The 23,515-nt window shown below is 36.7% G+C and overlaps 1 protein-coding gene across 2 annotated transcripts in view; it reads left to right on the plus strand.

Moving 5' to 3' along the window:
• LOC111146579 (TATA-box binding protein associated factor 2) overlaps window positions 1–23,515 on the plus strand; it is a 91,881-nt gene that overhangs the window by 593 nt on the left and 67,773 nt on the right. For both annotated transcript variants that reach the window (XM_022502190.1, XM_022502191.1), the window contains exons 2-6: window positions 104–158; window positions 9,035–9,195; window positions 18,863–18,981; window positions 20,274–20,415; window positions 21,650–21,881. In XM_022502190.1, coding sequence (XP_022357898.1) covers window positions 104–158; window positions 9,035–9,195; window positions 18,863–18,981; window positions 20,274–20,415; window positions 21,650–21,881 — 709 coding nt within the window. The remainder of the gene's footprint in view (window positions 1–103; window positions 159–9,034; window positions 9,196–18,862; window positions 18,982–20,273; window positions 20,416–21,649; window positions 21,882–23,515) is intronic.

Genomic DNA, 23,515 nt, shown 5'->3' on the forward strand with positions numbered 1-23,515 from the left:
TCAGTAGGATTGTGAGCTGCTTAGAACTTCCTGTTTATTCTTCCGTAGAATTATGTTTTTATTTAATAATAGCAGTATTTTTTTCTTTTTCTTTTTAATATACAACCCATCAGGTTGTCTGCATCAACAATATAAACTTCCAGAGAAAATCTGTTGTGGTAAGTATATTCTCAACAATTATAAGCAGTAACAAATTCAAACATCCTTTACAATATTTAGAAATGTTCCCTTCCAGATGACTATGCTTCAAGAATAGGTAATATTCAGAATTCAGATCTGTGTGACTCCAAGGTGCATAGCCTTGCTGCTGTTCCGACTGCCTCAAATCTCCCTTCTTTCTCTCTCTTTTTGTTTCTGTATTAACATTTTATTCTGTTTAATCTGTTGTGGAATATGAAAGTCTCTATTACCAAGCATTTTAGAATTTTGCATGACACAAGAATAAGCCCATAGTGAAATTTCTTCTGTGAGAAAAATTAAGGTTAGCGCTCTCACAGACTTAACTTGGCTGCTAAGAGGCCGGTTTTGTTTTTTGATACTTGGCTGACCTGGTTTAGGAGCATTGCTTTCTGAAGGTTTAGGTATGGTGTTAGGGTGTTTGAAATCTCGCAGACCTTGCCTTTTCCTTTGATATTTATAGATTGCGTATATAATCCAGTCTGGGACAGTCTTTGGATGCCCAAGTGCTTAATTTGGGGGGACCTATATTAAAGAGACAAAATCTTAGTGAGTTTTGTTTTTTTGTTTTTTGTTGTTTTCATTTGTTTTGTTTTGGTTTTTGCAGGGGGCAGGTGATGGCATGAACTTTCTTCTGGAACTGTTACCGCTGTATGCATGTGTTTACTCAAGATGAGCTGTATAGTTAAATTAAAAAGTAACCTATTATAGGAATCTTAGAATCCTTAAAGGTTCACTAAGTCCCATCTCCTTATTTAGGGAATTTCTCTGTCAATATTCCTTGCATAGGATTACAGCTGACCCTTGAATAATGTAGGGACTAGGGGTCCTGACTTCCTGCAGGGAATTTCTCTGTCAATATTCCCTGCATATGGTTACAGCTGACCCTTGAATAATGTAGGGGCTAGGGGTCCCGATTTCCTGCACGGTCAAAAATACGGGTATAACTTTGACTTCCCAAAATCTTACTGCTAATAGCCTACTATTGACCAGAAGTATTACCAGTAACATGAACAGTTGATTAATGTGTATTTTGTGTGTTTATTATATACTGTGTTATTGTAATAAAGTAAGGTAGGGAAATAATGTGTTCTTAAGAAAATCATAAGGAAGAGAAAATATATTTACAGTACTGCCCTGTATTAGGAAAAAAATCCACATATACGTGTGCCTGTGCAGTTCAAACCTGTGTTGTTCAGGCGTCAGCTATATTTACCTTGTACTTCATGGAAGGATACTTAGGTGTGTTGTGTTGTGTTAATTGGGCAGGGAAGATATGAGAATTAGGAAGTTTAATTAAGATGTTACTGTAATAATCTTGGGGAGAAATGATGAAGCCCTGAATGAAATAACAATAATGAAAGTGGTATAGAAATAGAGTTGACATGATTGACTGAATTACAGTGAATGTTCATTGAGTACATTCTATGTATGAGACTTTTCTAAGGTTTTATGTGTGTGACCTCAATCACAATAACCCCATGAAGTAGACACTATTTTAATCCTAATTTTTAAAATTAAAGTGGATGAAAGACTGGAGACTAAGCAACTTTCTTCAGGGCATTAGGTTAACAAGTGATGGAGCCATTTTTAAATCCAGGATGACCTAAGAGTCACCTGCAGCTCCTTACTGTCTGTTCCCTTTTTCCATCTCCTCTGCCCCTGCTGAAATAATAGATGGGAAGGAATTGCAGATGACTCATACTAAGAATGTTAGGAAGGAGCTATGAATGAGTTGGGGGTTTCCCACTAGAAAAATTGGTTGGATGGTGAATGGATTAGGGTCCTAGAAGGAAATAAGCAGTGTATTCATACAGGTTAATTGAGGGAAGGTTGTAAAAGGACTATTTAGAACAAACAGGGTTAAGAGAAACCAAGAGATGGTGGGGCACGCTGGGTTAGCAACAAGGAACAGTTAACACTTCTAAACCTGAAAAAACAAAGGAAGAGGTTACTAGGGTATAATAGACTATAGTAGCTGTGGGAAAGAGTCACTTTATAGGTGTGTGGCCTTTGGTGGCAAAAGCTACTGCCTACTGGGTAGCAGGGAACCTGAAGTTTAGATGTAATGAGCTCACTTTTCTTCTCCAGTTTTCTCCTCATGCTTCCCATTGGACCACCCCAACTAGAAGCTAAAGAGCTAGTGGCCAGTTAATGTAAATCCTGGGGTATAGAATGGAGAGTGGATTCGGAGGGGCAAAAGGAGAATATGTAGAATAGTCTATCCATTTGCCCCCAAAAACATTCTTTCTTGTTTTTTTGTTTTGTTTTGTTTTGTTTGTTTTGTTTCTGTTTTTGTTTTTGTCTTTTTGAGATGAAAAGCTAGCATTCCCAACACAGGGAACTTAATGAAGTCTCACCCATTATTGCAGAGATTGGCAATGGCTAACTACCTATTTTTGTAACAAGTCTTGTCACAGTGCAGTCACGTCCACTGATTTATATATTGTCCACAGTGCTTTGGAGCTGCGCTGGCAGAGCTGAGTACCTATGACATAGGCTGTGTGGCCCACAAAACCCATTTACTGCCCGACCCTTGAGGGAGTTTGCCAATCTCTGATCTCATGAATTCATGTGAGGATATGGCCGTTCAGCTCTACTCCCACTAAAGTATTAGCTCCCACCAGTATCTTTCATCCAAAACAGTGGAAAGAAAAGTAAAGAGAACGTGAAACGTAATTGCTACAGCCCCTGCTTTCTTTGGCTGTTGTCAAGGCCAAAGTTGATAAACACAGCTTCCTCATTCTCCTGCCCATTCCGTTTTCCCTTTTTCTTCTGCTGATATTTCTGTTGGTCTGACTAGACCTTCATTCCTGTAGGATCTGCATCCTTGCCTGTCCTGTCTTTATTGAGTTGTTGCTTCTTTTCCGTTGATGACGACTGTTGGCCAGGTGAGCCATAAGAGGCGTTGCATGAATCCTCCTGGACTGCAGACAGAATTGTTGTCCTTACTGTGTTGCAGAACCTAATCTTTGTTTGATAATTGGGATTAGTCATCCCAGTCAGTATAGTGGCCTCTTTCTCTGCCTGACGGTTTAGTGGCATGAGGAACCCAAAGTGGTCAAGGGACAGTCTCAGTTTCCCGTGTAATGGAACCAGGATTATGTGCCCTGGTGGATGCATGTTTCTCCTGGCCAAATATGCCTAACTCAGGGTTACAAAGACAGCAAAGATTCCTTCAGTGTTTTTTTTTTGTTGTTGTTTGTTTGTTTTTTTTAATATAATAGTGAGAAGAGTCACTCCAGCTTTTACCCTTGGTTTGCAGATCTAGTTTGGCCATGGAAAGCTGACCTTGCATATTGTCCACTAGTTCAAACAGCATCCTATTGGAGGTCTCTCAATTGATGTAGTACCTGAGCCTTCAGTAGCTGATCACGCCAGCATTTCTGGATTATAGGGCACATGATGAAATGAGTAAATTTTGTGTGTAAGAGCCCATCACCACACTTTCCTGTATACTTAGAGACATGTATGAGATATTACAATGATATGTATGGTCTTCTACAAGTATGTAGTGGTTTGGGGGGAAAATCTAGAATATGTCTGCTCTTGTAAGGACAGATATGTTCTTGATGTCCGCTGTCTTATAGTCGTTCTCCTACCAGGTGGTCCTTCCAGTACCATACTGGATGCTTAGTATGAGCCTGTGCTAGTGGCAGTGGGCCCTCAGCAGTGGTGGTAGTCAGCACATCCGTGATGGAGGGAAGACCATGCCATAGGGCTCATGTAGAGCGTCTTTTCTGCCACTATGACCTCCTTGTGCATTGGGTAGGGTGACTAGGGAAAGAGTCTGCTGTATCTACTTCATCTTGCCAGTTGGTTTTGGGGAGGTCCTTTCTGCTGTGGGTGCCCTCTGATGGTCATTTATGTGATAACAACATGGATATTTTCACATTGTACCTGTTCTGAGAAATCCATCCATACACTTCTCCTGCTCTCTTCCTGTTTTCAGTCTTAATTTTGTTCTTACCAAAGTCCTAACCAGCCCGTTAGCAATTGCCCATGGATCCGTGTAGTTGTATACTTCAGGACATCTCTGCTTCTACAAGGAGGGTATGGCCAGATATATTTCCCAAGGTTCTGCTGGCTGTAGAACTTCTTCCACTGTCTTTTAGGGCCACACTTCAGTGGCATTCTAATGGCAGTTCCCTCCACTTCCAGCTGGTGGTAGCATCCTGCATGCTTACTCCTAGTTTGGGCTTGTGCTTTGTGCTGTTAGCTGAGCATAGGGAACTCTCAGTGACATGATGGGTGTAGATTGAGGGAGAGATAGACGAGCAGTGGGAGGACGTCTTACTGGATTCTGAGCACCTACTCACGTGTTGCCTCTCCTTTATGAATCTGCTTGGCCCTGGCTCAGATCTGTTGTCTCTGTTTAAAAGTGGAAAACTGCTGCACTTGCCCAGTTTTATTTTTCAGAACTTTATTTTACTCTCCTATCATTATGGTCATTTCAGGTAACAATCTTTGGCAGTCAAGTGTTGAGTTTCTACTGAAGGGTCTAGTAGCAAACCAGTAGTTGCTTTGCAAATTTGAGTGTAGTTAGCGGCAGAAGACTTTGTGGCCTTCCTCTCAAAGCTCAGGAATTTGCACTGTCATTCTATTGGGAAAAGCCAGTGTCTGTAGAGCACCTCTGTCTGTCATGGACATTCCTAGTGCCATTGGATCTGCTAACTCGTAAGGCCCAAGTGTCAAGATGGCTTGAACCACGCCTGGACCTGCTGCAGAACCTTTTCTTAGTCTAGACCCCTCTCAAAGCTGGTAACTTAATAGGTTGCCTAGTAAGCAGTACGCCCAGATCTAGATATTGCTTCCAGAATTCAAAGAAGCTTACCAAGTTTTGTGTCCTTTCCTCTTCCCCCTCCCCACCTTGGTGGGCAGTATGAAATGAAGCAACTTATCTTTTCTTTGAAAGGAATACTTTCATATGCCTCAATACTGGAACCTTAGAAGCTTTATTAATGTGATAGGCCCCTGAACTTTGATGCTTTTTAACCTGCATCCTCTGCCATCCATATGTTTTTTTTTCTTAAAGCGTTTGGAGAACTTGCTTTTCTCTTCTCACCAGGTCTAGTTAGCATAATTCTGTCATTATAATATACTAGTGTAATTCTTTATAGCCTATCTTGGAATCAAAGGACTTTTGGACTACGTTTTGATTGAGCAGGAGAATTGATCATAGCTTTTAGTTATTAGATGACAGTGAAGGGGTTCTGCTATTTTGAAGAAAACCTGTGTCTGATTTTTTTTTTTCCTGGTAAGAATTGGCGGGGTGGGGGAAGCATTTGCTTGATAATTAGTTTCGATACTAGTTACCAAGAGCTATGATGATTTGCTGCAGTAAAAATACTATGTCTGAAACTGTGGTTGTAATTGGCAGGTTTGTAATAATTCATTGTCGTTCTCCAAAACTTACTCAACTTTTGTATTGGCTGAATAGTAGAGTTAAGTGAAGATGTAGTAGGCATCTTTTCAGTATCTGATGGCGTGAATCTCTGCAGTTCCCCAAGGGATGTTCAGTTGCTTTGACTTACTGTCTAGCCCTTCTATAGTAGTCCTCACTGTGCTGGTGAGAGAACAAATACGGGGATTTGTCAGTTACTAAAATATATACTGTGTGTTCTGAGACTGGGGAAATAAGCATGAGTCCTACTCTGAAATAGCCTTGGGCTGTTACCCCCATTAGTACTTGACTTCCAAAGACTTCCAGTATGACTAGTAGACTGGTAAGGTTTTGGGACTCCAGGAATTGTTTCAGAATCAAGATACAATACCTCCAAGAAGAGAGCAAAAATTAGTTCATTTGAGTGTGATAGATCTCAAGATTTTAAGGAATGATATGTGAGACTTGTACATGTTTGTAGGCACAGGAAGAAATTCTGTAGGGAGGAGGCATTGTAATTATAGGAGAGGGTGATTAATAGAGTGGAATTTTAAAGGCTGCTGTAGGGTATGGCCTCCAGTGACCAGTGGAAGGATCACTCTTGAACAGTAAAGATGGCTACATGCAGCAGGAGGGCAAGAGAATTGGTAGATGGCAGAAGAGTGGTTGAAATGAAGGATCTTGAATAAACGGAGAAGAAGGATTGTGTAAGAAACTGGAGGAGGTCAAGGAATTGGAGGACTTCATGTGGTTGACGAGTAAGACTGGGGAGGGAAATAACGGGAGGGGCAGAAGGATAAGCATTGTGGGCACTCAAGTTTGAAGTGTCAGCGTGGGAGTAATTACCAGCAGTAATGATACATCTTTTGGAGTGTGGTCTCGATGCTGAAGTGAAGATTGTAGGAATTAAGGTCAGGGAACTTTGAAGCTGTGTTACTGCACGGATCAAATATATCTACATTCATATCACTTAGAGTGATGGCAGAGGTTAAAAAGGGGGAGTATGAGCCTTTGATAAATGTTGAAGAATTTGGGAGATTCGAATAAAGAGGAATAGAGGGTAGTGGACCTATGTGGCATGAACATATGGGAAAAGAAGTAGAAAAGAATGATAAAGACATGTCTTAAGCATTTATTAGATGTCCACTATGATTTTAAGGGCTTTCCATGTATTAAATTGCTGAGTTGTCAGACCACCTGTTTTACAGATGAGGAAAAGACAGAGCTAGACTAACCCAAGATCATACACTCATTAAGTGGTAGAGCTTGGATTTGAATGCAGGCAGTTTACCTCCAGAAAACATAACATTTAAAGATGACATTATCCTGCCCTTGCTCTTATAGCATATGCTATATAAAATCCTATGAGCGGTCTAGAGTAGCATTTGAAACTAGGACGTCTCCTGTTTTCCCCTCCCATAATTTATAGTGAATGAAAGAATAAGTAACTTCTTGTCAGAGGGATTTCAAGAGACATTTTATCTAAAGCCAGAAGGTATAGAACAAGTATTTGAAAAAGTTGAATAGCAAAAGAGAGATTTAGAACAGGATAGGAGTATGATCAGCTGTGAAATGTTTGGGAGGGGGGCACCTGGGTGGCTCAGTGGGTTAAGCCTCTGCCTTCAGCTCGGGTCATGATCTCAGGGTCCTGGGATCAAGCCCCACATGGGGCTCTCTGCTCAGCGGGAAGCCTGCTCCCCCCCCCACACCCCCCCCCACCTCTCTGCCTACTTGTGATCTCTTTCTCTCTGTCAAATAAGTAAATAAATAAAATCTTTAAATTAAAAAAAAAAGTGTTTGGGAGGGAACAAGGAGCAAGAAGGAGATGAGACTAAGTGAGAGCTTAGGTGACTGGGGGCCTTGCAGTAATAGCAATGGTCAGAGGCATGTAGAAATTAATGGATCTGAATGTTGTAAGCAAATATAGGTTAGGGCTCTAGGTGGTGTCAGAGACCTGATGTTACAAGGAGACTGGGCTTTCCCTATCTTCATGAAATACACTCCATTCACTGTTCTGTCACTGTTAACCTTAGTCTAGAAAGCCAAATCCTGTTCTTAGTTCCAGCCATGTAGCTAACTACTGACTTAAAGCACTTTCCATAATCTTTTCTATTACAGCTCACTTTCGCTGTTGTCTTGATTCTGCTCGCTGTCTTTGAGCTGATCCAAGTTTGTTCATATAGATTGGTCATTGGATTGCTGATAGGCTAATTAAGCTAGTTTACACCTTTATTTTATTATTATTATTTTTTTTAAGATTTTACTTATTTATTCGACAGAGAGAGAAGCAGGCTTCCCATTGAGCAGGGAGCCCAGTGCGGGGCTCCATCCCAGGACCCTGGGATCAGGACCTGAGCCCAAGGCAGGCTTAATGATCGAGCCTCCCAGGCACCCCAGTTTACACCTTTAAACACAGCTTTCATCAGCAGTATTTTGGCTTCTTTCTGTTCTCATTTGCTACCACATAGATCTGCATAGATAGTATAATTTAAGAATGTACGGCTCTCTTCATATTTGGGAATTAGAGGGATTGGGGCTGCAGAATCTCTAGATATTTGAGCAGTTATGCTGAATGTTATAAAAAAAATTTCTTGTATATTATTTAAAACCTTGTACGAGAAACCTAGCATTGTAGGAATCCGTTGGAATCATTTAGATCTGGTTTGAATGTGAATACTCCTCTTACTAGTTATATGACTTTCTTAACTTTGTTAACTTATCTGTGAAAAGTATACTTTTTTCAGTTGTTAGGTTGTTAGAGGGATTGGAGAGAATATATTCGTGTAATGTCTGGCATATAGTAGCGCTCACTAAATAGCAGCCATTATACTTGTTATGCTTTAGTCCTCTATGTTGCGGCCTCATTTCATCTTAGCTTTTCCCATTGTAGCTTGTCCAGTTTCCCTATTCACCCTGCAGCCCCTTAAAGGCTACTGTTTCATGCCCTCCCATAATTGGCATTTGAGTACATCAGTTTTTTTACTTGAGATAGTAAAATCAGTGGACTAGATGCCATGTTCCAATGGCCCATCTTTCCCATTTGATTCCCATTTTGGAGGGCCATGTTCTTTCACTCACCAACCTGGTTTTGATTCTCTTTCTGCTCTTTTTTTTTTCTTTTTCTTTTCTTTCTTCCCTGTTTGAGTTCCAGTCTGTATGGAAATTCTTGAATTTGATAGTGAGTCGTTTTACTTTTCTATTAGCAGAATGTCTAATTTTCACTGATAGTGAATCATGAAGAAGATAAAAGTATTTATAATTCACAACTGTTCATTCATTAGGACAGTAATGTTTGAAATGAAGATACTTGGAGAGCTTTTGTTTGTATGTAGCTATTTGAGATTCTGTCTCTGAAGTGTAGTATACATAGTAGAAATAAAAGTATAAGTAAGTGTAAGTAGTAGAGATTAAAAAATATGTTCTAAAACCTACCATTCTTAATTCTAATGAAGTTATTATTCTTTATCTTTGCAGGGATTCGTGGAACTGACTATATTTCCCACAGTTGCGAACTTGAACAGAATCAAATTGAACAGCAAACAGTGTAGAATATACCGAGTAAGGATAAATGATTTAGAAGCTGCTTTTATTTATAATGACCCAACCTTGGAAGTCTGTCACAATGAATCAAAACAGTAAGTTGTATACACTAAGAGTTGATATTTCTAACAGCTTTATTTTCCCGATATTATTGGAGTAATTTTTTTGATAGATTTTTCTTAGATGATTATTAGACTTCAAATCGCAATATTTTTCCTAATTATAATTTTTCTTTTACCGCTCTGCCCATTTGGTTCAAGAAATTTTACTAGCTCTGCCCAACATAATAAGTTACTAAGTTTCCTTTCTTCAGACTGGTTTTCAAGAAGTATTATCTGAGAATTCTAAATAAATTTTAACCATTTTCCTACTTTTAATGTTTTTTAAAAATTACTTCATAAATATTAAGTGTGATCTTAGTAGATTAGGTGTTTACTATAATCCCTGGACCAGAGACCACTTTACTTTAGACAGTTTCAGACTATCATATAAAATATTGTTTTAAATGCCTCTTTGCTTCACTTTACATAAATACTGCAGCTACTGAGGTTACTTCTGTTTTTTATCAGTAAACACGTTGTGATGAGTTTTGTGTCCTACTTTTTACAATTAAGTGCTTTGTCTCCACTTTTCCAAATATGATACACTTCACTTTCTGTCATTTTTATGGTTAGATTAATATTCCATTTACTCAGTATTCTATAGTTCGCATGTTGTTTCCCAGCTTTCAGCTTTTGTATAATTTCCAGCTTTTGAGATCCTAAGTAATGTTGAGTGAATATTTTGTCCCAGATCAGTTTATTTTCCTTTGAATTATTTCCTTAGGCAAATAGGATTATTTATTATTATTATTTTTTTTTAAGATTTCATTTATTTTATTTGACAGAGATCACAAGTAGGCAGAGAGGCAGGCAGAGAAAGAGAGGAGAAGCAGGCTCCCTGCTGAGCAGAGAGTCCGATGCGGGGCTCCATCCCAGGACCCTGGGATCACAACCTGAGCCGAAGGCAGAGGCTTTAACCCACTGAGCCACCCAGGTGCCCCTGATTATTTATTATTTTTAAGGCACTTAGTATTTTACTTCATTGTGCCCCGTAACATTTGTGTTAAGTACTGTCAACTACATTTGAGGGCACATGTTTTTTCAAAGTTTAGATAGCATTGCATTTTATCATGAGTCTCTGTTTTGGGGTCAGGTGCCAAAACTTCATTATAACCTTTTTTAAGTCAGGATGGTATTTTAATTCCTCTAGATGTACAACATTGCCTTAAAGCAGTAATTCTCTAAATATGATTTCCAGACAAGCAGCATCAGTATCACCTGGAAACTTGTTAGAAAAAAAATATGATAATAACAGAAAGGAAGGCAAACCATCAAAGACTCTTAACAATAGGGAACAGACAGAGTTCCTGGAGGGGAGGTGGTAAGGGGATGGAGTAAATGGGTGATAGGTGTTCAGGAGGGCACTTACTGTAATGAGCACTGGATGTTATATGCAAGTGATGAATCACTAAATTTTAGTCCTAAAACTAATACTACGCTATATGTTAACTGATAGAACTTAAATAAAATCTTGAAAAAAAAAAAAAAAAGAAATGCAGATTCCCATGCATTGGCTTAGATCTACTGAATCAGAAACTGGGGATATAGTCTTACAATTTGTGTTTTAAATAGTGTGCCAGGTGATTAGAAGGGTTGAGAAAAGAGGCTTGTGTTTAGGTGTATTTTTGGTTCCAATTATCATTGGTTCAGAATCTTTACAACTCAGGGAAGAGAAAAGGAAATGCTTGTTGGAAAAATTCAGGAAATGTCTGAATTGCTTCTGTAACTTCCCATTTCACAGAGATGAGTTGTTGTTGAAATTACATTGCTTTTTCAGCCACACTTGTAGAGCTCATATAAAAACACTTACTAAAAAATCATTTGCATCCTCTTTCCCCCGGGGGCGGGGGTGGGTAGAAATGACTTGCCTTTGGGATAGTAAATATACACCACTAATGAAAGGAAAAGACACCTGCAAAAAAGCAGGTGGGGAAGCCATTGCCTTCCTAGAGCCCAGAATAGCTACCCAGTTGGTACTAGAACTCTGTATTTCATGACAGGGTTAGAAGCCTCTCTATCTGCCAGTCACAGAACAGTGCTTGCACATCTGCTTTACCTGTTGCTCAGGTCTCAGAGAATATAATCAGTGCCAGTCCAATGACAGGAACAGTGGACTCCACAGCTGTTGAGGAAGCAAGCTTTACTTTTGCCATGTTTGTTTTGAGGTGATCATATCCCCTAAAATTTTTCTCTAGTGGTAGGGAAGATGCTTTATCACTTAGAGCATTATAAGGAAAGAAAAGGAGGTTATAAAGGGAAATCTTTTCAAAAATACACTTTAATCTTTTCAGCTAGAACCAGAGCTCAGTTAGGCATGGTCACTTAGCAAATACTTGCTCCCTACCCCTGCTTTTCTGCCAAGCGCTAGAATCTCATTTACTTTTTAAGAGAGAGGACATTAGTTATTTTTTCCTGGTTTTTATTCTCTGACTCATTCTAAAAAGGGTTTGAAATTGGTTGTAGAATTTTCTTAGACAACAGTTTTAAAAAGAAGCTAATGAAAGTAGTGTGAGCAGTGAAAAGCAAATTGGGTAGTGGGCACACGCTAACAGAAGCTACTGCATAGTGACTGTGGAAGAACTAGACTTGGGTTTGGTGCTTCTGGCTGCCATACCAAAGAGGGAAATACTGTTGTGATTGATAAGCCACAATAGAAGTATGCCAGGTAGTGGAGGAAATTCTGCTTTCCTTAGAAGTTAGATGTGGAAAATCTCTCTTCTGGCTTATATTACTTTTAGAGAACTTTGGGAAAGGCCGAGAGTTGAGGTCCTTACTGTGCTTCCTGGATACTTCCGTCACCTTTGTTTCTAAAGTAACTTTCTTTCATAAACCAGTAAAATTTACACTGAAGCTGAAACAGAAATTAAGTGTAGCAGTTTTGAAACTGAAAGTTAGATTCTGTGATAACATTTGATCTTTACTACCAGAATGAGTTTAAATGTATTTAAAACAAGATTATCCTAACAGTCAAAGTAATAATACTGCTTCGTCACATTTCTTCTTATTTGTTTTAAAGTTAAGGCGCCAGGCCCTTCTATTTTTAATGGAAAGTGTGTGCTTACCTTGTTTGAGATTCAGTATCTTTTTACTGCAGGGAGAGTGTAAGGAAGGGAAACATTATTAGATAACAGACTAAAAGACATTGCTGTGTCTATACTTTTGCCTGTTTTACCTAACTGTTAGCTGAGTTGTTAAATGACCAGATGCAATTAAAAACCCTGTTTGCTACGTTACATGGATGGGACGCATGCTTGCTCAGTCTCTCTCTCACTCTTTTTTTGGGGGGCTTATTGTCTGCCAGTAAAATAATTGCAGCAGTTTCTCTAAGTATATTTTATATTTGAATCTTATATATTGTTGATAAATTATAGTTTGTCCTGTAGGAGTTATGGCTTTTTGGTTCTCTTTTTTTTTCCTTTTTTTTTTCTTGCTGTATTTTTTTTTTCTTAGAATGAAATAAATGTAGATTTTGCCAGAGAAGCTGTTTCTGTGGATAGCCTACAGAGGCTGACATCCTTTTACTTTGTTTCTTTTCCTTCCCTAGGTAGGCTTTGCAACTTTGAGAAGATCTTTTTTATTTTGCTTGAAAAGCTTCAGTCTTCCAGAGTTCCAAGCATCAGTTTAATTCCTGTCTCCTATGTTCATTTTCACTCAGGAATGATAGTAGAAATGACCAATCTTGAGATATAAATGAAGTAGCTGTTGAGTGATTAGAATGATTATTTTTAGAGTAATTGGAGTTGATTTTTTTAAATTGATGTTTAATTTTATTTTTTGCTACTTTTTAAAAAAAGATTTTGTGGATCCTTTATTTTAATACAGACTTCTACTATAAAGGTTTTAAACGTTATTTTACTAATACATAGTAGAAGTAGGTGATTCCCTCACTGATTATGGTTAAGTAAGTTTTATATGAAGATAGTTTTATATTTTAACTCAGCCAGGATGCCTCACTGCCAGTTATTTTACTAGTATCAATTGGCATTAAGTTATGGTGGTTGGAGTAACATTGAAGTTGACTTAGTCAAAACATCAACAGGAATTTTTCCTATACTGTTTCACCTTCTGCTTGAACGCTTCTAGCTCTGGAGAGCTCACTATATTTTAAAGCACCCCTTTCATTATTTCTGAATGCTAGAAAATTCATTATTATATCGAACTACAGTTTGTTTTGCTATGATATTCACAAAATTATCCACTTAAATATTGTTTTATCCTAATTAAATATTGTTTTCCCCTTTCTAGTCTACATGATCTAAATACTTTTAACCCTTCCTCATCTAAAACTCTTTCCAAATTTATTACCATTCTCACCCTTTGAATATACTCTGATTTGTCATTATTTTTTCTTAAATGTGGTAGCCCTGAAACTAGATATAGTCCTTCCTATTTGGATTAAATGATAGATGCATAGCTATAGAGTAATTTTGACCTTATGTGTATTCATTATTCTATAGTTTGAAATACATTATTAGCCTTTCACAAATGGCTACTTTGGTTTTGTTTTGTTTTGATTTTTTTCTTCCAAAATTTTTTTTTAAAGATTTTATTTTTTTTATATCACAGAGAGATCACAAGTAGGCAGGCAGAGAGAGAGGGGGAAGCAGGCTCCATGCTGAGCAGAGAGCCCATATGGCACTCCCATCAGAGGACTCTGAGATCATGACCTGAGCCGAAGGCAGAGGCTTATTAACCCTGAGCCACCCAGACACCCCTTTCCAAATTTTTAATTTAATTTCTAGTTAGTTAACATATAGTGTAATATTGGTTTCAAGAGTAGAATTTAGTGATTTATCACTTGCATGGAACACCCAGTGCTTATCATAAGTGCCTTCCTTACTACCCATCACCCATCCAGCCCATCCCCCACACACCTCCCTCCATCAACCCTTAGTTTGTTTTCTATTGTTAAGTGTCCCTTACGGTTTGCTTCCCTCTTTCTCTCTCTTTGTTTTCCTCTTACCGTATATTCATTTGTTTTGTTTCCTAAGTTCTACATATGAGTGAAATCATATGGTATTTTTCTTTCTCTGACTGACTGACTTTGCTTAGCATAATACACTCTAGTTCTATCCATGTTGTTGCAAATGACAAGATTTTATTCTTTTTCTTTGTATATATATATCACATCTTTATCCATTCATCATCAGTCATTAGACACTTGGGCTCTTTCCATAATTTGGCTGTTGTTGATAATGCTGCTGGCTGTTGTTGATAATGCTGCTAGAAGTATTGGGGTGCGTGTACCCTTTGAATCTCGTAGTGCAATTACTGCGTCATAGGGTAGCTATATTTTTAACTTCTTGAGGCACCTCTGTATTGTTTTCCAGAGTGGCTGCACCAGTTTGCATTCCCACCAACAATGTAGGAGGGTTCCCCTTTCTCCACATCCTCACCAACATTTGTTGTTTTCTGTGTTGTTAATTTTAGACAAATGGCTATTTGGAGTAGTTCATTCAAGTTTGAATTTGAGGGAAATCCCCTAGATTTATTTATCTATCTATTTATTTATTTATTTTTTTGTATAAAAACCTGTCAGGTACAGTTTTCTCCAAGCAACCTTATTTCACAGTATCATATCAAATGTTGTTTTGATTATTTCTAAAAAGTCATCTTTATTGATTTGGAATACCCAAATACCAATATGGTCTCTGTTTCAGAAAATGGGTTTTCCTGCTGGCTGGCTTATTTACTTATTTTCTCTGTGTGGAAACTGTCAAAACCAAAGACAGAAGGGAAACCAAAACTTGAATGTAGAGTAACTAGAACTTTCAAACACTGCTAATAGAAATGTAAATTGAGTTTGAATAGATGCATACCTTATCAGTAGGTCTTACTCTTAGGTATATACCCAATAGAAACATGTGCTCACCACCATAGAACATATGTTCACCAAAAAATGTGTACAAAAATGTTCACAGCAGCATTTATAATAGTCAAACTGGAAATTACCTGAAGACTGACCAGGGGTGGAAGGTAGATTGTGGTATGTTCCCACACCACTGGAATTCTAAACAGTAACGAGAATGAATGACCACCAGCTATATGCTGTAGTATGTCTGGATCTCGCAGACTTGACGTTGGGTAAAAGAAGTCCGACACAGGAGAAAGTCTATTAAGTTGTTAATCTATCACCTTAGATGTCAGAATAATGGGTAACCTTGGTAGTAGGAAGTGGGGCTTGGTTAGTGATTACAGGAGGGCTTCTGAGAGGCTGGTAAAGTTCTGTTCTTGCTCTATTCTGGCTGCTTTTGTTCTGTGAAAATTTATTTAGCTGTATATTTAGACTATGTGTGCTTTTCTGATACGTATTGCACTTCCATGAGTTTTTTTTTATTTAAATAGAGAAGAAGTTTACAAATAACTGAATCTTAAGTTTTGTAAAATCTGCACTTATAGTTTAAAGAAGTATATGTTATTGACAAAGAATTACCAGATTATTTTAATATGAATGTTTATAATAGGTTCTTGGAGAAAATTCTTTTGATTAACCTAGTTTACCAGTTTTTCAGTTCTCCTACAACATTACTTGTCTCTTTAAGCTTTGTCTCCTTGAGGGGATGAGGGTTGGGAGCTGGAGTTTGGGGATGGTCGTGGTTACAGGGCAAGGACATATTAATATTTTGCAGTCACTATTATTCTGAAAATTGAAAACACTTATTATAATCCTGCCTTGTGATTTTTGGCTTTAGTGAGGTTATTATGAAAAGAAACATATTTGATTCATATTATGAAAGGAAACACTGAAATCCAAACCATGAGAAGATTGTTCCTCATAACTAACTTTCCAATAGATTCTGCTTAAAATGACTCACCATTTTATTTGGACCACTTTACCTTTTCTCAGGAAATGAGGAGATTAAGTGAGAATAATTTCCCATAAAAAAACTGAGTGGTCTAATATGTTTAAATTTGGCTTTTTATGTAATGATTGTTTTTTATTTTTGAATTTCACAGATAACTGGGGGGGAAATTACAGGTTTCTTCCACTGTCTTTCATATTTCATGTTTCTGAAATTCTATTGAAAAGAAATTGCAATCTCTGATATACAAAGTAGCCTTTAAAATTAGATGGTATGTTAACTAAGTGCTGGCAAGAATGTGAAGCAGCTGGCACTTTTATATATTGATGGTGGGAATATGGAATGGTATAGCCATTCTGGAAAACAGTTTGGCATATTCTTACAAAGCTAAACATATTTTACCATCTGACTCAGCAGTTCTGCTCTTGTGTATTTGTACTACAAAAATGAAAATTAAAATCACATGAAAAACAATATACAGTTGTTCGTAGCAGTTCTATTTGTGATAGCCAAAAGTTAGAAACAACCCACATGTTCTTCAGTGGCTGAATGAATGAACAATAATCAGTGGTCCAGTCTATACTGTGAAATGCTGTTAGGTATAGGAAGAAACAAACTTACTGATACATGTAATGCTTGAGGTGAATTTCAAAGACATACGGATTGAGACAAACCAGCCTCACAAGGTTGCTTTCTGTATGACTCCCATTTATCTGACACAAGGCATAGCGCAAGGTACTCTTTGGGATGCTGGACCTATTCTATATCCTGATTGTGGTAGTGGTTTTACACATGTGTAAGAATTTACAGAATTATATACCAAAGGAAAAAGAGTTCTTTTTGCTGTATGATATTTTAAAAAAATAGATGGTATGTGAAAATACAGATTTATTCATTTTATTGTGATCCTATAGTTTCTACACATTTTACATTTATTTTATATTTTACATTTATTTTACACATTTCACACATTACACATTTATCTGACAGGAAGAAATAGTTAAAATTATTACTGTTTTTTTGAAGATCGAGCAAGGGCACAAGTGGGGGGATCCGCAGGGAGAAGAAGAAGCAGGCTCCCCACTGAGCAAGGATCCTGATGTAGGACTCAATCCCAGGATCCTGGGATCATGACCTGAGCGAAAGGCAGACGATTAACCAACTGAGCCACCCAGGTGTCCCGGAATAGTTAAAATTATTGAGAAGTCTGATTAAGTGCTTCCGAAACGTTATGTTGTGTAGTTGTTAAAAGCTTTAGTTAGTACATCCTTCCTAGATAATAGAGGATGAAAATGGGAGAGGAATGGCCTCTGTCAGTTTCAGAGTTTATAACTTTAATTTTTTTTAATGGCTTTTCCCATTTAATTTTTCCTGTAATCACTCTGTATAGTCTATAAATCTTGCCTTTTAACTAGTTAAAATTTTATTAAGCTAGTGAAATGTAACTAACTTTACTTTCTGGATTCATCTAGTGGCCAAATGATAAGCCTAAAGGTGCACAACAAGAATATGGCTCATGGGGTTGTCTTTCATCTCATTTTCTTGTTACATCATTCCTTGTCTTTTTTCTTTTATCCATTTTGTCCATATTCCTTTAACCGATTTCAGTGAGAAAATGTAATAGGTGTATAGATGGTCCCCAGCTTAGGACGGTTTGACTTAAAGATTTTTCAACTTTATGATAGTGCAGAGGTGGTGATACGCAGTTAGTAGAAACCATACTTTGAATTTTGATTACTTTCCTAGGTTAGCAGTATGTGGTACCTGTGTTTTGCTGTGCGGTGAGCCATAGCTCCCAGCCAGCCATGTGATCACAAGGCTAAGCAATCTATATACTTAGAACCATTCTTTATCCATACAGCCGCTCTGTTTTTCACTTTCAATATATTATCCAATAAATTACCTGAGATGTTCAACACTTCATTAAAAGATAGGCTTTGTGTTAGATGATTTGGCCCAGTGGTAGGTTAATGAAAGTGTATTGAACACGTTTGTGGTAAGCTAGGCTAAGCTTTGATATTTTGGTAGGTTAGGTGTATTAAATGTATTTCAACTTAGAATATTTTCAATTTATGATGGTTTTATTAGGACATAAACCCGTTGTAAATGGAAGGAGATCTCTGTGGGTGTGTATTTATGTGTGTGTGTGTGTGTATTTAGTGAATTACACACATACATATATTGTTTTTAGTGAAATAAAATTAGAAAATTGAATGGGAAGAGTGTTTTAATATTTCCATAAGACTTCTCTATGTTGTTTTCATCTAATGGGAAATAAAGCCAAGTAACTATTGAACAAATATTGATAGAGTAGCCCCCTTGCATATAGGAGATAAAACAGTGAAGCAGCCAAAAGTTTCCCTCCTTCCTTAAGCTTATATTGTCAGGCACTGGTGAGTGATGGTAAGAAGTGTTATATTTTGAGGACTTGATACTCATCCTAACCTATTTTAAACATCTTAATTTCTTAATTTCTGTCAGATCATAGAGCTTGTGAATCCATTGAAATTTTTGCCAGCATGATCAAGAATATTTATTCATTAATTGTTAATAATAATTCTGCATATATTCTTTTCACTTCTCTCAGGAAGGTATAGTGGCTTTGGCATTCCAAAATTAATGAAGGATGTGATAATCATAATAATACCATAGCATTGGCAAGTAGATTAAATATGACATATTTATTATTTAATAGGTTTTGTCATGATGGGTTGAGTAATAGTTACTTGGCTAAAAAATATTCTCATAGGTTACATAAAATGATACAATACTTAACAAATGCTATCAAATATTTAAGAAAATAGTTGGTGAGATGTTTGGCTTATTAGTAGAACAGGCTCTTTTTTTGTCTCTTCCAGGAGAAATCTGAATTATTTTTCCAATGCTTATGCAGCCGCGGTTAGTGCTGTGGATCCCGATGCAGGAAATGGAGAACTTTGCATTAAGGTTCCATCAGAGTTATGGAAACACGTTGATGGTAAAATACCAAAAATATATTGACTGGACAGTAGAATCATGTTAGGCTCAGTGACCTGAAACGTCTATGAAAATTAATGATGTCATAATTGTAGGTTAATAAGTTGAAACATACAGAAGTTGGAAGCTCTTTTTTTTTTTCTTAAGGATCACTGGTTAATAGGAAAGTAGCAATTAAGGACTGTGACAAAACAACCCATTCACTGTTGTTTTTAAAGTGAAAATTATTTTAAAAAATAATTGGATGGTTGGGACAATTTGCCAAGAGTTGAGAACCCGTGCAGTGTCAAAGTGGTTTAGAGTTACAGCATGTCATAGCAGGAAGAATCCTAAAAAACCACCTCGTTCAGTTCCTTCCTTTTACAGAAGAGTAATCTGAAGTCCAGACAGTAAGTGACCTATTGAAGGTCACTAATTAGAAGTCGAATCAGTGCTAGAACATAGGGTTCTCTGTTCTGCACTTTTGAGCACACTCTGTCTTATTATTTCTAAACCTTCATTTTCTCTTGTATAAAATCACAGCCATTATAATTACTATATATAACTCACCTACCTTTATTTAGCCTATAACCAAGATAAAGAAGTAAAAAAACTTTTTGTTTTGCTTTTGCTTTTTTTTTTTTTTTTTAAATAGTTGGTGTGTTTGGGGGGCATTTTTCTTGAGGGGAGTTGCCCAATTTAGGGGACAGTCATAGAAGGCTATAATTTCATGTTCAGGGATTGGAAATAGTCCATATGGTTGTAGGGTTTTCAGGGAAATTATAAGAAACGCCTTTTAATCTTACGAAAGCAACATGTATTTGTTATGTAGAAATCAAAGGTAACATAATAAATAATGCATTATGTTACCTTTGATCCTCAGGTAGCTTTTCCCACTCATCCTTTACTCCTATTCCCCGAAGTCAACTAACAATCTGGGAGGCTTTTTAAGTCCTTATTTTTCAAGTTTTGCATTGAATCTAGTTTTGAACTGTTTTCTTGAAGCAGTATAACATTGTCAGAAATGTTGGGAGGAGGGTATGGCATGACCTGAGCCATATTTTGGGAGAACACAGCTAGCAGTGAGTGGAATTGAGTGGAAGGAAGGACATCAATGGAGGCAGGCTGTTGAGTTAGTATAGGTGGAGAGAAGGTGAGAGCCTAAACGAGGGTAAGTAGTGTAGTTTTTTCATTTAAAATTGAGCTTTGATTCCCACTTTATGTTTAGTGTAAGTCTTTGCCCTTATTATATAGACCACTGTTACTTAATTATGTATTTATATATCAATGTATATATATATTTATTTGTTGCAGAATTAAAGGTCCTAAAGATACACATCAATTTTTCTTTGGATCAGCCAAAAGGAGGTCTTCATTTTGTGGTACCCAGTGTTGAGGGAAGTATGGCAGAGAGAGGTGCTCATGTTTTCTCTTGTGGGTATCAAAATTCCACAAGGTAGATTATATTCTTATATATTTCAGTTAATTTCATTTTCCAGTTGCATTTTTTTCTGTGTATGTGCAATACATGTGTTTTGTGTAAAATGAGAAGTGTGAGCTTGATCCTCAAATTTACCTCTTCTGAATCTTGTTCCACTAGTCATTCATTTTTAGTCCTGTCTTACATTTTCTCTTTACCTCTCAAAATGAGGCTTCTAAAATCACTTCAATTTTTTATTTTTTAACTTTATACTGACGTAAAATAGCATACAGAAAATTACACAAATTGTAAGTAAAAAAAAGTTCGGTGAATTTCACAAGTGAACAAACCTACGTAATCTCACATCAAGAAAAAGAACATTACCAGCGATGTAGAATCGTCCCTCCTACCTATTTCCATTCATTACTTGCTCACCTAATGTCCTCCTGCCCAAGGTTAACAATTGTTTTTATTTCTAAAATACCACAGCTTAATTACCTGTTTTTGAACTTTATATAGATGGAAGTTATGCATTATGCTCTTTATATATGGGTTTTTTTCAACACAATGGTAGTGAGATTTACCTTCATTGTTACGTGTACTTATAGTTCATTCCCAGAGCTCAAGAGCTCACTGTATGTTATTGAAATATTATAGTATGCATAGTCTCTTCAGATTTTTAGTAATCCTCAGATTATTAACTCCTTCAAGCCAAGGATGATGTCTTATACTTCTTTGTGTTGCAATATTAGGTACAGACCCTGACAGTAAAACCTGACCTTGATAGAAAGTGGTATAGAAATTTAATGTCTGGCTTTACTAACACCATTTGAATTAATACAGTGCATCGTGTCCTGCAAAAACAGTTTTCTAACTTATGGATCAGATCTGAATATTGTGTTTTTTTAGACTTTATTATAAGCTTTTTTAGTTTCCAGAAATGAATACTACATAAAAACTATTGTGAATATGCAAGTGAAAATAATTTTTAATTTAAAGATTCAAAGCTAAGAACTCCTTATCTCTTTTTTAAGCGTTTGAACTGGCAGTATCACATGATATATTTCCTTGATATTGCCAAATAATATTTGGCGAAAAGTTTCTGTCTTTAATCAGATTCTTTCAAGTTACACAGTAAAAAGCTTCAGTAGGCAAATAGCTGAAGGCCGTTTTGCACCTATTCTGTAAATGTTAGAATAACTTATATGTGGGGGGAAATGATGAAGGTTATACTTTCACTATTTTTTTATGCTATTGATATTTTTTCTAGATTTTGGTTCCCATGTGTTGATTCATACTCTGAATTATGTACATGGAAATTAGAATTTACAGTAGATGCCGCAATGGTGGCTGTTTCCAATGGAGATTTGGTGGAGACAGTGTATACCCATGATATGAGGAAGAAGACCTTCCATTACATGCTTACCATTCCAACAGCTGCATCAAATATCTCTTTGGCCATTGGACCTTTTGAAATACTTGTAGATCCATATATGCATGAGGTAAGTCATAGCTTCTTGTTCCTCTCTCCTCCCAGCCTTTCACCCTGATAAAGGGAAGGATATAATGAAATACTGAGTTTTTTTCCCAACTCTTCTTTCTAATTATCCAGAATATTACTAGAGAGAAAAAGGATTCCTTATCTGATATATTAACTGATGTGAATTCTTGAATGAATTCCTTTTAAAATGTTGGTATATTGAAGTTTTAGATTTTCTTTCAACAGAGAACTTAGAGTTCCAAATGAGTTTCAAGTGTACCTTGATTAGAATAGGAGTTGATTTATGTAACTAGTTTGTATTAGTGTCACCTTTTTGTTTGGCGTATGTTTATGAATGTTATGGTCCCATCTCTGGAATCTGAAATATTGCAATTTCAGAATTAAAGAACAAGATTTGTTCTCACTTAAGCAGCTATAGAGGAAGAAAGATAAGGCTGAAGCTGAGTTTAGAATTCTGTTCAGCACACTCATGAAGGCTTCTTGCAGTTTTTTTCCATCCCATATCTTGCTATAAATGGTATATTAATTGGCAGACCAATTAGCCCTTTTAGGCCTCCCTAAGGATGAGACTTCTGGTGTTCATGAAGTGATGTATTGGTTATTGACTCTCTCTACTTCTGTGCCTGTTTAAAGTAACATTTGAATGAATCTCTTTTTATTTACTCTTGGTCCCTAACATTTTCAATTTTAGATTTTTATTTCTTAGTATAAAGCTAAGATACACAATGACTATATGTCTCAATAGTATTTCTTTCTGTTATGCTAGCAAGATGGAGGGCATCTCTGACAGTTACGTTTAGACTGTCAGTAAGCTCCTCGGTATGTTCTTATATTTGCTTTCCTGAAATTCACAAGATTTATAAAGTCACTTGTGGAAAATATTCAGGATATTTTATGAATGGTTTTGCTTTTACTGGCTTGACAGTGACTCTTAAAAGTATATTCGCTGATAAGATTGGCAGAGAATTTTATTATCTTTGGTAAATGGTTAGCTGTAAAATCAATATTTGATTAGTACCTACTTTGTGTTTTGGAAGAATTTTTTCCCACTCCCAGGCCATTGGATAGGAGAAAGGTAAATGATCGTTAAGTATTTTTCTTGAATACTTAGAGCCCACTTAGTCTTTCTCTGTCTCAAATAAATAGTTTTTACTGCATTATCAGATTTGCTGTCACGTGGGTCTTTCTAAAAGAGAATCTTTTTTTGATGAATAGTATTTTGGGTTTTGTTTGTGTACCAAGAGGAGTGCTAATTATAATGCACCTTGGGCCCTTGACCATTAATCGTACATGGATCCTCATCACTCATGTATGTTAGTGTCTAATCTGTTCTAACACTGTTAGAAGAATAATTTTTAATCACGTTAAAAACTTTCCTTGCCTCCACAATCCTGCAGCAATCAGAATTCTTTAGTATGGCTTTCAGGATCTTGTAGAATTTGGCCCTGATTTTCCTTCCTAGCTTTTTTCTCCATTACTTTCCTGTTTGTTTATTATATTTGATATAGGTACTTAGATTTTCCTAACCATACCATATTTTTTTCTATCTTTGACTTTGTTTGAGAATGTCCTCTTGACCTCTTCATTCCTATCAAACTTTTGTCCAGTTCAAAAAGATTAGCTCAGATTTAATCT

The sequence above is a fragment of the Enhydra lutris genome, unplaced genomic scaffold, assembly GCF_002288905.1.
Source record: "Enhydra lutris kenyoni isolate GAN:26980312 unplaced genomic scaffold, ASM228890v2 scaffoldscaffold14, whole genome shotgun sequence".
Classification (NCBI taxonomy): domain Eukaryota; kingdom Metazoa; phylum Chordata; class Mammalia; order Carnivora; family Mustelidae; genus Enhydra; species Enhydra lutris.